This window comes from Jaculus jaculus, chromosome 8, assembly GCF_020740685.1.
Source record: "Jaculus jaculus isolate mJacJac1 chromosome 8, mJacJac1.mat.Y.cur, whole genome shotgun sequence".
Taxonomy (NCBI): domain Eukaryota; kingdom Metazoa; phylum Chordata; class Mammalia; order Rodentia; family Dipodidae; genus Jaculus; species Jaculus jaculus.
In genome coordinates this window covers 132814663-132830291 of record NC_059109.1, presented here as the reverse complement: position 1 = coordinate 132830291, position 15629 = coordinate 132814663, and the positions used below count along the sequence as shown (strand labels likewise).

At 49.5% G+C, this 15629-nt stretch overlaps 1 protein-coding gene across 2 annotated transcripts in view; it reads left to right on the top strand.

The window, feature by feature from the left end:
• Positions 1-1205: 1205 nt before the first annotated feature.
• The window catches only part of Bcas1 (brain enriched myelin associated protein 1), an 86426-nt gene continuing 72002 nt past the window's right edge, over positions 1206-15629 (top strand). For both annotated transcript variants that reach the window (XM_045156906.1, XM_004663794.2), the window contains exons 1-4: positions 1206-1258; positions 1360-1489; positions 11367-11443; positions 14683-14761. In XM_045156906.1, the coding sequence (XP_045012841.1) occupies positions 11372-11443; positions 14683-14761 (151 nt within the window). In that variant the 5' untranslated portion in view covers positions 1206-1258; positions 1360-1489; positions 11367-11371. The remainder of the gene's footprint in view (positions 1259-1359; positions 1490-11366; positions 11444-14682; positions 14762-15629) is intronic.

Here is a 15629-nt window from a genome sequence, read left to right as displayed (position 1 = left end):
GGGAATTGAACCTGGGTCCTTTGGCTTTGCAGGCAAAGGCATCCGTCCAGCCCCCTAACTGTGCTTTCTAACAAAGGGCTTTTCTGGCCCTGTGTTTCAGCTGGCCAGGCTGTTACTTTCTAATGAGACTGGCACTCTATGATGGCATTGATGTGAAAGGACTCCACGCACAGTGACAAGTCCCACCAAGGGCTCAAGACCCTGCTGTGTATTCACCTCACTCCACCCAGTCCTATATATGTGTATACATACACATATATACACACACGCATAGGACTCTATATAGCCCGATGATCAGCAAATACTTGCTGTGCGCACTTAGCGGGCGTGCTATTGACTGAAGCCACAATAATGACAGTTTACATTTCTCTCCAGTGCTTCCTGGGAAGCTGAGGACTATAACCCGGTTCCCTTCTGCACGTGCTCTTGGGAAGCTCAGAGTCAGACCTGTGAAGCCTTCTTAACAAGTGTGTAAACTCACAGGCGTACATTTTTTTGTTTGTTTGTTTGTTTGTATGTTTGTTTTTAACCTCACCTCCACCAGGTGTCCCCACCCACCTTTCTTTTGTGTCTTCTTTTAAGATATTTTAACTTACACGGTTATCCTGCATGGCATATGTCCTTGCTGGAATGAAAGGGGTTAACTCAGCTGTGTTGGGCTGGGGATGGAGCTCAGTTTTTAAAGAGCTTGCCTAACACGGACAAAGCCCCAGCATTGCCTAAACTGGGTTTGGATGCCTATAACCCTGCCACTGGGGAGTGAGGTGAGCGGGTTGGAAATTCAAGGCCACCCTCAGCTATATCATGAGTTCAAGGCCAGCGTAGGTACAGAAGACCCTGTCTCAGACAGATATAGAAGATACATGGGTAACTTCTGGTCTGCAGAGAAGACAAACACCCTTTCCAATATCGTGTTCTGCTTCGGGGTGTCAAGCCTCTGTCGAGCGGTTTCCCAGCGTCCAGAGCTCTCTAGGAATGGGGCTTGATGGGACCAGGCAGTGTAGTAGCTGGGGACTCTTCTCCTTCTGACTTGGTGGCCCTGTCACAGTGGAGATGGTTGTCTGCACTCAATGCTGGCAAAAGGCAGATAAGGCTGCAGATCTTGCAGAACACGTTCAACCTGCTCTGACCATGACCCCTGTGTATGGGGAAGGGTCCACCTGGGCCGTCTCGAAGGGTGAGGGGAACGGGGCAAGATGCTTGGAGGCCGGGGAGTCAGGGAAGTAAGAGAATTCCGGCGCTCGGTTTTTATTGGGAGGTGAGGCATGGCGTCCAGGAAACCTGTTTCCATAGGGCCTCCGGGGAGGGAGGGGGACTCCTCCCGGCTGTGTTTGCTGGCTCTGTGTGCTCTGCCCACAGGCTCCCAACAAGGAAGCAGTACTGGCTCATAGTCCAGCACTGAGCAGCACCAGCTGGAGACAGCGGACCCCGAACAGGACAGCTGCTGGGGTACCAGAGGACCCAAGATTCTCCCACCAGGCGTTCACAGGTGACTGCTCCCTGATTCTTGAAGCTTGCTTCAGGGTCTGTTGTGTGTGGTGGAGAGGCTGGGGGATCTAAGGGTTGAAGTTAATCCCGACTCTCTTGCTATTCCGTGTGTGGCCTTGAGTGTGTGGGCTCGGTTTTACCATCTGCAAAATGGACAAAAGGTAGCACTCTGAATAAGCTTTGCATTTTTCAAGGACTGGGTGGCCCTGTGGGCAGGGCTGGGTCTGTAGTGACATAATAAAAAGCTGCGGTTTGCGTATGGCCACTGAGGGTCGTCGCAGATGTTGGCAGTGGGGACAAGTCAGTGCGAGGAGGGCATGCTGGTGTCATTTGCAGAACAGTATCAGGACATGAATCTTCCACGGTCAAACACGCTGAGACGGAGCCTAGGGTGTTGTCTGAAGAGCTAAGGAGAGCTGGGGAAAGGCTTGGGGAGTGTCTCCTGTGAGCATGACTCTTTCCAGGAAGGGTCTTGGTGACAGACCCTCAAGACTGTCCAGTGATGTAGGTGCCGGATTTAAATCCTCAGATATCTATGCCACCTTCTGAGCCACTCATGCCTAGGGTGGCGGGGGAGGGGGGCATGATGCCTAGACAATTACAGAGGGTGGTCTCAGGCCCAGTCCACAGGCTGGCTGGGTTTCCTGAGACAGGTCCTTCAGCCATGTAGACCTCAGTTTCCTCGTCTGTGAAATGGGCATCTTCACGGCACTGAACTCAGAGAGGTCGGGGGACCAATGCCTGTGAACTCCTAGGGTCTGAGCTCAAGCTACGGTTTTGTCCTGGGTGTTATGTCATGTCCATCTTCCAATGGAGAGACAGGCCAGATGGAGAAGAGCAGAACTGGTTCTCAAGCCCCAAGGAGAGATGCTGTGGGGTCCATGGAAGGCTCAGAAGGAGAGGAAGTGAGAGCAACATTGAAGGAACCCCAAAGACCTCCAGCCACCGAGATGACGTTAAAGTGTGGTGCAGTGACTCAGGACACAGAGGCAGGAGGATCTCTGAAAGCTGACATAGCAAGTTCTAGGCTGGCCAGGGCTACGTGAAGAGAAAATAAGATCAATGGTGGCATCCATTTTGTGTTTTATTCAATTTATTTATTTAGTTATTTATTATTTATGAGAAAGGAAGAGAGGAAGGGTGCACCAGGGCCTCTAACCACTGAAGTTGAACTCCAGATGCATGTGCCATCACGTGCATCTGGCTTACATAGGGTTCTGGAGAGTTGAGCCTTGGTCCTTAAGCTTCACAGCCCTTGGTTTTTAAAAATTGCGTTAAAGCCAGGCAAGGTGGCTTTCCTCTGCAATTCCAATACCTGGGAGGCTGTGGCGGGAGGATTGCTGGAAGTTCGAGGCCAGCATGGGACTACAGAGCGAGTTCCAGCCTAAACCACACAGTGAGACTCTTAAGGAAACAAAAGCGTTAAACCCTGACCCATCCTGCGGACTGAGGTTTCTGGCATTCCTTGTTCCTGGAGCCAGCGCGCCACCCACCTCACCCTGGCTCCAGACCTGCCGTGATCTGATCAGCCGTGTGCTGTACATTTCTTTCCAAAACAAAGACAAGAGAGAAATAGGCATGCTGCAGTCATTTTCAACCTAAGGGGGAGCTGGGGTCCAAACCAACACTCCATACTATGGGGACTTCTAGTTCCCAAGCTGGGCTGTGACACCCTGAAAGCATTTTGAATTTTGTTTTGTTTTGTTTTGTTTTGTTTTGTTTTTGAAAACAATATCTCACTATGTAACCAGGCTGGCCTCAAATTGGCCATCCTCCTGCATCATCCCCCTGAGTCCTGGGATGACAGACATGCACCACCAAGGCAGGCTTCCCGGCTACAGCCTTCAGAAAAGGGACATCCGTCTGGGAAGGCAGTGGGCACGCCAACTAGTCCTGGTGGGTTTCTAAACGATGCTCTGGGAGAGGGACAGACAGACAGACGGACAGCACTCCAGAGATGACCCGCAGGCAGTCTGCTCCCGCGGGCTGATTTCATGTCTGTCACAGCACTGGCAGCTCCCACGCCTCAGCCCGGCACATGCGGCAAAGAGGTCAGGGCCTGTGCTGCATCCCACAGACCAGGGTTCAAATCCCCCGCCCGCCACCCCGTAGCATATGTGTTCTCGACTTTGGGAAGCGAGGCCTGGCTGTGTGCATGTGGTTCAAGCGACAGGCTGCCTTTCTGGAGCTCCGATCACGTCAGGAGGGACCGCAGAGGCAAACCTCGGGTTCTTCACCTGTGGAAGAGACCACAGTGGCCTTTGAAAGGGTAGCAGAGACAAAGGAGGAAGGGGCTGCAATGCCACGGCCAGGACGGGTGAGAAGAGAGAATGTCTGGAGCAAGCTACAGGGGGCCACCCCCTCCCGCGCCCCCAGCGTCTGCCCGGCCCCAGGAGGCTGTCTGCAAACGCCTGTCCCTGGCTTTGTCTGCCCCAGTCCTGACCGGTACATAGATGTCGCAGTCAGGTTCGCATTGCTGGCAGAAATCACCCAACCATGAGCAGCTTGTGGGGACAAAAGGTTCATTTAGGCTTACAGACTCGAGGGGCAGCTCCGTGATGGCAGGGGAAAATGCTGGCATGAACAGAGAGGGTGGACCACAGCAACAGGAGAGTGTGCCAAACACTGGCAAGGGGACACTGGCTATCACACCCATAAGCCCGCCTCCAGCAAAACACCACCTCCAGGAGGCGTTAATTCCCAAATCTCCATCAGCTGGGAACCTAGCATTCAGAACACCTGGGTTTATGGGGGACACCTGACTCAAAACACCACACTAGGACTCCTGCAGTTAATGCTAACACCTTCAGTTAGTGTAACCTGCTCCCTTCTTTAACATAAAGATGTTTGGCTCAGTCCTCAGATTGCATGTGAGCTAAACTGGGCCTGATGTTGCAGGCTGGGAATCTGGAATTGTAGCCTCTGGGGAAGGAGGTTGAGGTAGGAAGAACCCAACCTCAAAGCCAGCCTAGACAACTCAGTGAGACCCTGTTTCAAAATAAAAACTAATAGGTGGGGGGAGAGGGCAGGAGAGATGGTTTAGTGATTAAGGCACTTGACTGCAAAGTCAAACAACTGAGGTTCAATTCCCCAGAACCCACATAAGCTAGATGCACAAGGTGGCACATGTGTCTGGAGTTTGTTTGTAGTGGCCAAATGCCCTGGTGTGCCCATTCTCTCTCTCTCTCTCTCTCTCTCTCTGTCTGTCTCAAATAAATAAATAAAATGTTTTTTTTTAAAAAGGAAGGAAGGTAGGAAGGAAGGAAAAAAATGAGCTATATGCCTTCTAGGACTAGCCACCATTTATACAAACAATGATGCTTCCAGTTACATGATCTCCATCACCAAACATTCCAGTAATAAGAAACCTTCCCCTGGATTCCAGGAGTCCCACCCAGGACTCGGGGTAAGGGGTTCAATGAAGGCAGATTTCTCTCCCTAGGCCCCTGGAATAAGAAACAGCCTGTGGGCTGGAGAGATGGCTTAGTGGTTAAGCGCTTGCCTGTGAAGCCTAAGGACTCCGGTTCGAGGCTCGATTCTTCCCCAGGACCCACATTAGCCAGATGCACAAGGGGGTGCACGCATCTGGAATTCATCTGCAGTGGCTGGAAGCCCTGGCACATCCTCTCTCTCTCTCTCTCTCTCTCTCTCTCTCTCTCTCTCTCTCTCTCTCTCTCTTGCTTCTTTCTCTGTCTGTCACTCTCAAATAAATAAATATAAATCAACCAAAAAAAATTTTAAATAAAGAAACAGCCCGTACCAGCGTTCACATAGGGAGAGAGGTCAAGATGGTGGGTTTCAACAAGGTGGGGCAGTTGTCATGACTCGCCCGCACATTCACCTTACACTGGGGGCTGAGACTGCTTCTGCCAGGTGTGCCAGCCTGGCCATGTTGGCATGACTCTGGGCTGGGAGGTGAGGAGCTATGGTTTGCCTGCATTCCATCGCGTTGATCGAAGGTGTTCCTTGTTTACTCGGGGACTAGCCCTGTCTCCATTCCACCCGTCTGGGACCTCCCCTTCCACTCAGTCATTCAGATGCCTGCTGGCAAGGAAGTTTCAGAATGTTCTTTTCCTGTGGCAGGGCTGACTGTGTGTGTGTGTGTATGTGTGTGTGTGTATGCGTGTGTATGTGCATGTGTGTGTGTTGACCCTGTTTCCAGGAGGCAGGGTCGCTGCTACTCTGTAGCAGAAACAAGGGGACAGGGTACTGGTGTGGGTGTCAAAGAAAGACGTCCCACGGAACACCCAGGTTTGCAAATCCACATGAATCAGAACAGAGAGCTGCTGAGATCATAACACTACTACGGGAAATAAATAGTACTGGTGATAACTCGCATTTATTAGTAATGTTATGATATTAGTTATTAATCAGTGCTCATTCACATAATTATATGCCTGACTCATGCCAAACCTGGTATTAAGTCCTTAAAATTATCAGTGGCCATTCCATTCTGCCTTCCTCACTTCCAACCACACCACACTCCCTGACTAGTTACACTCTTTAAGTTTTTAACCACAAAAAAAATAGACTTGCCGTGAACATTTTATATGCTGCGTTCTTTTATAATCATATTACCTGTAAATATTAAATAAAATTGTAGGGCTGGAGGGCTGGCTTAGCAGTTAAGGTGTTTACCTGCAAAGCCAAAGGACCCAAGTTTGATTCCCCAGGACCCATGTTAGCCAGCAGCATGAGGTGGCGCATGTGTCTGGAGTTCATTTGCAGTGGGTGGCTGGAGACCCTGACACGCCCATTCTTTCTCTGTCTCTCCCTCTCTCTCTCTCTCTCTCCCTCTTTCTCTGTCAAATAAATAAATAATAAAACATTCAAATAAAATTGCAATGTAACTTACAGTCAAAGACAGTGAAAATTAGAACGTTCTAAGTCTGGAGTCAGGTTCCGGGGTTAAGCTGAGTTTCTCCTACTTTCTAGGAGATGAACTGTGTTAATCTGTTCAGGCTATGATAGCAGAAGAAGAAAAAAAAAAAAATATCACAGAGCAGCCTGGGGCGGGGGAGGGTTAAATGATAGATATTTACTTTTTCAGAGTTCACAGTGTTGGAAGTCCAATCCAAGTCCTGTTCCAGTTTTTAAAATTTTGTGTCGGCGACCTGCATGCGTTATACAGTGTCCCTGATCACAATCCCTTCCCACCACCCTGCTTTGTCCCCCAAGCCTCTACTGAACTCCTGCTTCTTCCCAACTCGTTCCTCTTGCAGTTTGATGTTACTTTTTTGCCCTCATATTATGCAGGTCTTGTGTAGGTAGTGACAGTCATTATGAGGTCATGAATGTAATGGTCACTTTGTGTCTGGATGACAGCATTGTAAGCACTCTTCCCCTTCCTTTGGCCCTTACAGTCTTTCTGCCACCTCTTCTTCCATGGTTCCTGAGCCGTGGAAGGGGTGAGAGAGACGTGTCACTTAGGGCTGAGCCCTCCCCTGTCTCTTCCAGCACTTTGGTGAGGTTTGCGTAGCCCAGGGGACACCGCCATCTGAAAAGAGAAGCTTTTCTAACTAAAAAGTGAGAGGTAGCATTATTATATGGACAGAAACACAAATATTTAGAGGGCAGTTTGGTGGACATAATATACCCATTTAGCCAGATAAAGGTACAAGTCCAATTTTAAAAACAAAACCTCCTGCCGTATGGTAGACTAATGCAATTAGTGTCAAATAAGATCAAAACAATACAATACCACTTATTCAGGAAAAAAAAAAAAAGACGCTCTTAAATCACATTCACATCTTTAAGTAAAAACTACCTCATTGTTCAATTAAGTTGACATTGAAAAACTCCGTGGTTTATTTCCCTTCATTTGAAGTGCTGGGGGAAACGCCACCCCAGACAGACTGAATGTCTGAGACGCCTGTTCCTAACTTTCCCCGTTAGTTCAATGGGCATTGGAAAGAGCCCTGGGGTGGGGACCTTGAGTGGCGAGGGAGTGCCCAAGGCATGCTGGCTCGCCCAGGACTTCCTGGGTTTTAGCATGAAAGCCCTGGAAGCCTGAACACCCTCACTCCTGGGATCTGGACGAGAGGCACCAATCAAGTCTTCTCTACAGATGCCCAGGTGTGGGACTCGCTGCAGCATTGGCTCAAAATACGAGTTCCGGATTTCTCTCTCCAGACTCTCCGGAGCACCAGCGTGAGTGGCGCCCTGATGAGTCGCTGTGTCTGTGACGACGCACAGAGGTGGCCCAGGGCCGCAGCCAAGCATCGCAGAGGTCCTCTCGTGACCCACCTGCATCCTGCCCCAGCTGTGGGGGCTGCGTGCAGAGACCCCTGGCTAACTTGACCTGACTGTGGGGTGAGAGGATCGTGGGAGCCAGTGGATTCTTGTCTCCAGGCCACTGTGGGGACGCTACCACAGGTGGCATGGGCAGTGGGCAGGGACTGACTGCACTCAGAACGGGTATTCCCATACTGTGTCTCAGCATGTTCCACCTAAAGACATTAGCCCTGGGCCGCGTGGCGAGCTCTCCAGACCTGTCAGGCACGGCTCTCTTTACTAACTTATTAGTTACCACACCATGGGCACTGGAAGACTCCCTCCCCTTTTGCCATCTGCCAGCAGAATATGTCCTTGTCAACCTTCTATCCTTGCATTTGTTTGAACCTAACCCCTGGGCTGAATGAATTCATTGCTGTTGTACTTATTTTCACCAATAGGTGGCAGTAAACCTTTTGCTTTGGTTCCATTTAAATCTGTGATTTAAACATTGGATGGACAGGCTGGGGCAATTTCATAAACACATAAGTATTGCTGGCGAGAAGCAGTGTTTTCTGATTCCAGCTGGTCTCAGAAAAAGGCATGTTCTGGATTTTTTATTTTACCTTTTTTTAAAATTATTTATTTATTTATTTATTTGAGAGCGACACAGAGAGAAAGACAGATAGAGGGAGAGAGAGAGAATGGGCGAGCCAGGGCTTCCAGCCTCTGCAAACGAACTCCAGACGCGTGCGCCCCCTTGTGCATCTGGCTAACGTGGGACCTGGGGAACTGAGCCTCGAACCGGGTCCTTAGGCTTCACAGGCAAGCGCTTAACCGCTAAGCCATCTCTCCAGCCCTATTTTACCTTTTTATTTATTAGAGACAGAGAGAGGGAGAGAGAGAGAGAGAGAGCCCAGTGTTACATGGTGGTGTTTATGCTGTTAGAACCTAAGGTAAGATGGAGACGTTGTGCGCGTGCCTGAGGATGGACGGGCTCTGTGCGTGCAAATGCACAAGCATGAGTCCACGGAAACCTTGACCCAGTCACTTAGCCTACGTGCCTCAGAACCCTTGTCTGCAAAACAATATTCCCACAGCTTGCTGAGTGGTTACAATGAGTAACTAAGATTTTTTGCTTCAGGTTTTGTTTTTGTTTTTTTGAGGCCCTGGTTGACCTGGAATTCATTATGTAGTCTCAGGGTAGCCTCGAACTCATGGCGATCCTCCTACCTCCGCCTCTCAAGAGCTGGGATTATAGGTGTGCGCCACCACGCCTGGCTTAGAATGAGTAGATCAGTTTCACCGCGAGTGAAGCTCTCAGAATAGCTTCTCTGTTCACGACAAGCGCTCACCCAATGCCACTGCTACGATTTACCACGGCAGTGCTGGGTAGCATCATTCTCTTTCTGTGCAGTGGCCTGAAATCCTGGTCATTCTTACCTGGGGAAGTGCCTGAGCACTCAGGTATCTCAATAAATAAATTGATAAATAAACAATAAATAATTTAATAAATTTAATTAAACTTAATAAGTAAATAACAAATGATAAATAAATCTCCATAAGCGGGTGTAAATCACCCTGGAGGATCCTGGCCAGGGTGGGATAAACTTCCTGTAGAGGGTCATATTGGGTTGCAGGCCACATGTGCTCGGCACCATGCCAGCATGGAGCCGGCTTGCTCTAGTTGGTTTTGCAGTGTGGACCCAGGGAGGCTCTGTTAGTTTTATAAGACATGGAGATCCTAATTACCTCCCCCAAAGATTCGCAGCTGTAACAAGGGCAGAGGGAGGATTCGAACCTATGAACCCTTAGTGTAAGCTCCATACTTGTCACCCTGGGTCTTGCACGCTTGAAGTGGCTCATTTTGTTTATTCATTATTTGTTGGTTGCCTACCTGCCACTAGTTTTCAGCTCAGTGACGTGAGTAGGTTTAATTCATACCCGTAAATCCAGTGCCTGATGCAACATTAGGTGCAGAGCTGTGTTCAGTATGCAATGGATGAATGAAACTTGGTCACATAAATATGTAATTAAAAGCAGCGTTAAGGGCTGGAGAGATGGCTTAGCAGTTGCCTGTGAAGCCTAAGGACCCTGGTTGGAGGCTCAGTTCCCCAGGACCCAAGTTAACCAGATGCACAAGGGGTCACACACGTCTGGAGCTCGTTTGCAGTCGCTGGAGGCCCTGGCATGCCCATTCTCTCCCTTTCTCTCTCTCTCTCTCTCTCTCTCTCTCTCTCTCTCTCTTTCTCTCTCTGCCTCTTTCTCTGTCTGTCACTTTCAAATAAATAAATAAACATAAAACAAAAAAAGTTGGGCTGGAGAGATGGCTTAGCAGTTAAGCGCTTGCCTGTGAAGCCTAAGGACCCCGGTTCGAGGCTCGGTTCCCCAGGTCCCACGTTAGCCAGATGCACAAGGGGGCGCACGCGTCTGGAGTTCATTTGCAGTGGCTGGAGGCCCTGGTGCACCCATTCTCTCTCTCTCCCTCTATCTGTCTTTCTCTCTATGTCTGTCGCTCTCAAATAAATAAATAAAAAATGAACAAAAAAAAAAGTTTTTAAAGCAGCGTTAAGCACTATGGAAAATATCAGTACTATGAAAAGATAAATGGAAATAATTCAATCTGTGGATCAGAGAAAGCCAAAAATTGTTAAGTTCTATTTCAACTACCTTTACTCTAAAGACCATCTGACAGCTGGGAATCCAGTTAATGGAAGAAACTATTATTTATTCTGAATATATTGCTCATAAAGGTAAAGATTTTCAACCACCAAAAAATGTAAGTGTGTGTGTGTGTGTGTGTGTGTGTGTGTGTAGAAGGTGTGATGTGGTGTGTGTGGCATATGCATGCATGTGTAAATGCAGCACCCTGTGCATGCCTGGCAGCCAGGGGAGAACTTCTGGTGTCTTCCTCCACAGCTCACTGCCCGTTTCCTTGTTCCCAGAGCTTGCTGTTCTCATAAGCCCCAATGATCATGGCCTATGTGCCCCAGAAAACTGGCGTTACAGGCATGTGTGGCCATGCCTAGCTATTTATGTAGGTCCTGGGGGATCAAACTGAGCTGCCTCAGCCTCCCTCAGCCCCTCATGCTTGTGCAAGAAGCGCTCAACTGCCGAGCCATCTCTCCAGCCCTGGAATTTAATCTTTGAAGTAACTGTATTTGGGCTTAATTTCATTGTGATACTGTCTATGCTTCCCCCGAAATAAATACTAACAGAGTGTTCTGACCTGGACTTGGCATCTGTGAGGACGCTGTTGGGTCTTTGCACCTTAATTTCTCATGTAGGTGTGAGACTTTGGTTTGGGGTTGTTACCTTCCTGTTGCTGGGATCAAGCACTGACCCAAAGTAGCTGACGAGAGGAAAGCTTTTTATTTTGGCTTACGGTCTTGAGGGGATGTCAGGGGACAGCTTGGGATGAGCAGAGGCTTGACGTCACCTCTGCCATAGCAGGTGGGACAGCAGCAGGAGAGTGAGCTGAGCTCTGGCAAGGGGGGGCTGTCCCTAACATTCCAAAGTCCACCGCCAGCCACACACCTCCTTTAGCAAGGCCCCCACCTCCCAACTTGCCACCAGCTGGGAACCTGGCACTCAGAACGCATGAGTTCATGAGGGACATTGGATTCAAACCACCACAATTTCTTTCTTTGGCTTCTCTATTGCAGGAACAATGGGTAACCAAATGAGTGTCCCACAAAGAAATGAAGACCAAGAGAATGAACCAGAAGCAGGCACTTACAAGGTAGCCCCATCTCGGTCAGGGACCTAGGACCTGAGAGGGAAGAGTCGGGAGGAGATCAGTCATGGCTCGCTGAAGAGAATGAGTATGGGGCGGGGAGGGGGGGGCTCTTTTCACTGCTGGTCAGTGTAGTGGAACCTGTGGAGTCCACCCAGGAGCGGGTCAACAAGGCAGGCTCTGGGCCTGGGAAGATGGCTCAGCTGGCAAAGCATTTCGCTTGCAGGCATTAGGACCCGAGCTCAATCCCAGGAGCCCACATTAAAAAGGGGTGGATGCTGTGAGGCTGTAATCAGAGTTGGGGGTTGGGGAACAGAGGCAGGCAAACCTCTGGGACTACTAACCTTCTCGGTACGTCCTGGGCCGGTGAGAGACCTCATCTCAAGTAACTGTGGGTGGTGGACAAGGTTATCCTCTGGCTTACACAACACATACACACACACAGTGGACTCTAATGACCCATTTAAAACTGAAGCAGAAAGCGTGAAGATGGGCTCTATGGAGCCTGTGTCTATAGACCTCAATAGGTGATATCCAGGAAAACAATTTAATACCTTCAGCTGCTGCAAACTAACTCCAGATGCTATGTGCCACCTTGTACTTATGTGGATCCTGGGGAATCGAACCTGGGTCCTCTGGCTTGCAGGCAATGCCTTAACTGCTAAGCCATCTCTCCAGCCCATAGGTTCTTAAATATAGGAGTTTGTCCCTCACCATTCCCTCTAGGGATACTTGGCCATCTCTGGGGATATTTTTAATACTTTTAGTGGTCAACCATAGAGAAGGGATGCTTGCAGCATCTGGTGCAGAGGCCAGGATGCTGCTGAACAACAGGGCATCGATGCCCCCACCAGAGCAAAGAGGTACCGGGGGAAAAGGTTGTTGTGCTGAGCTTGAGAACTCCAGGTATGACTCAGTGGTTCAAGACCTTAGCTGCACATTGGAAACCCCTGGTAAACTTCCAAAACCATAATTCCTGGCATGGTGAGTAGAATAATTAAACCCAAAACTATATGGCAGTGAGACTTAAAACTTCTCGCTACTAGAATATACAGCCATGATGGAAGCCTACTGGTTAGGGTCCTTCTAAGAAAATGTTGGTCAAGAACTGAGGCCAAGGGGCTGGGGAGATGTCTCAGGAAGTAAACTGCTTTCCTGGGACCGGAATTCAATCCCAAGAACGAGTGGGAGACAGACTGATCCCTGGGCTCATTGAGCTCCCCGCCTAACCCACTTGGTGAGCTCCAAACCACTGAGAGACACTGTCTCAGAAAAGGTTGACATGGGACACAGAGATGGCTCATGGAGAAAAATGGTTTCTGTGTAAGCATGACAACCTGAGCTTGGACCCCCAAAGCCCATTGAAAGTCAGACACAATGGTGCATCTGTAACTCCAGGGGTGGAGACAGTAACCTCAGAAGTTCACTGGGCAGCTAGCCTGGTGTACACAGTAGCAAAGAAAGAGACCCAGCCCCAAACAAGGGTTAAGTTGAGGACCAACACCTGAGGTTATCCTGTGACCTCCACATGCGTGCCATGGCACACACACACCTGGACTCAATTACACAAACACATACGCAGATCACACACACACACACACACACACATTAAAAAAAATAAAAAAGATGGTCAGTGCCTGAGGAATGACACCAGAGTTTATTCTCTGGCCTTCACACACAAGCACATTCTCTCTCTCTCTCTCTCTCTCTCTCTCTCTCTCTCTCTCTCTCTCACACACACACACACACACACACACACACACACACACACACACGTGTGAAAGAGATACAGTTGAGGCCCAGACAACCCAGCACTCCCTCCAGATCTCTACCCACAGAATAGCTAAATGTTCACATCAGGGCTTTTTACCCTCATCAGCTTAAGACCCAGAGAGGTGCTAAACAAGGAAACCCCTACAGGAGACATGGCCATGCACTACTCCTGACCATACAACAGAGGGAATGCCCACCCAGAATAGAAGGCTGGGTTGGCAGAAAGCCAGAGATGCAAATGCTGGCTTCCTGTTAGCATCAAAGGGATGCCGTGGAAACGCCCAGTGCCTATGAGGGCCATCTCCCCACAGCTTCTCAGACTCTCCAGAGGATGCCATGTCCAGCTGGAAATCCTGGGCCTCCAGGAAGGATGAAATAATGAAACGCCGAGTGACAAGGGCACATCAGGGTGACTAGCCTCCCACATTCTTGCTCTTCTTTAGGAACTGGAAAGCAGTGTGCATAACATGTGATGGTTAAAGACTGACAACTGATTTAAAAACACCAAGAGGACTCTGTTGAGCAGTCCCATCAAATGGGTACAGCTATGGACCTGGTGGTCCCCATTGTACTGGTCATACCACACGGCTCATGACAGAATTCAGTAATGCAGACTCATTTGAAACAGGTGCCGCTATTTCAATAAATAAAGAAAATACCTTCTATATCCCCCCCCCAAGAGGTTCCCACCTTTAGGAGTTGGCTTTTCATCTGTTTGATTTTCCTCTCTCTGCATTTATTAATACATCCCACCCCTGAGTAGCAGTAGCGGACCAAGACTCTACATATAAACTACTTAGCACGTAGTGAATAGTCAGTTAATGTTAGTTGAAGAGTATAATTAAGATTACCCTACACTAAAATGACATTACACAACATTCTTTTCTGACTCTTTCCTTTCTACATGAGCATGTGTACATGTATATCTATAACAACAGAAGAGAAAGAAGTCAGGGCAGTGTCCTAGAATTTTAAAGAGGTTGCAACAATGAAGATGGAGGGAATGGAGCAGACACAGACACACACACACACACATGCATGCACATGCACACGCACACACATACACCGAACTTATGGTACCTGGCAAGTGCGTTCGCTAAAGGCATGGCTCATGTTACATTTTGTGAGCAAGATAAATGAGTGAGATTAACCTTAACTGGCTATAGAACCATCATGTTAAGTTCTTGCCTGGCCCCCCGTTTAGACGCGTGTTCCTTGTGAGCCTCAGTGTCCCACCAATACCGTGGGGACGGGGCCTGGCCGTGGCTGTGGGCTCATGATACGGAGCGTCAGTGATATGATGCCCTCGTGAGAACAGGAGCCCAGCCCCAGGGTGCATCATTCTGTTACTCCGAGGCATGTGAGGGGGCTGTGAGCTTCCACAGACACAGCCTTTAAGCTAAGCTTCATTTTGTCCAGGGTCTTCCAGCCCCACCCCAAGATGACCTCTGATACCCCCGATTCTGTTCCAGGTGACATCAGACGGCGAGTGTGGCCAGAATGGGATGCCAGTGATCGTATCTACCCATGTGGTCCAACATTATGATGAAGGTGAGAGCTGGGGGGGGGGGGGCAGCTGCTCAGCGGGTGTCAGGACGGGTCCCTGAGCCAAGGAACAGCAAATGGAAGGGAAAGGTGTGAAGCCATCCTCACCCTCTGGGGCAGCAAGACACAGGGCCACAGCCTGGTGCCATGCACAGCAGCGCGGCAGCCACAGCGCGTAGGTGCGAACAGGGTTAGTTTCTCTGAGGACCTGGGTGAGGGAGCTGCAGGGCCCTCCCCTGGCTCATGGGTGGCCGGCTTCTCCCTGCACCTTCGTAGCTCCCTCCTCTGTGCGGGTCTGTCTCGACACCCAGGAAACAGTCATATTGGAACAGGGTCTATCGTCATGCTGTCAGCCTGATCATCTGCAAAGACCCCTGTTTCCGAATGAGCTCACCATCACAGAGACCACAACCTCGGCCTCTGTGTGAGGACACAGGTCAAGTGTCAACACCACTCATTCTCTTCTGAGTACACGTGACAGCTGGGGAGGAGAGAATTTGCAATAGGGAAGGTTTAAATGGTGGAGGAAGGAGCCTGTGAGTAAGGCTTTTGGATGCAACACGCCAAGCTTAGAAGCCCTGCCACGCAGCAGACTGTCCCATGACATGGGGTGTGTCGTGGGACACTTAGCGTGCCGGTTTTAAGTATATGGCCCCTTAGACGCAGGTGTTTTATTAAGACTGACCTTGGGCCGGAGTGAGGGCTTAGCAGTTAAGGCACTTACCTGTAAAGCCTAAGGACCCAGGTTTGACTTCCCAGGACCCACATAAGCCAAAGGCACAAGGTGGCACATGAGTCTGGAGTTTGTTGGCAGTGGCTGGAGGCCCTGGTGCATCCATTCTTTCTTTCTCTCTCACAAATAAATAAAAAAGAT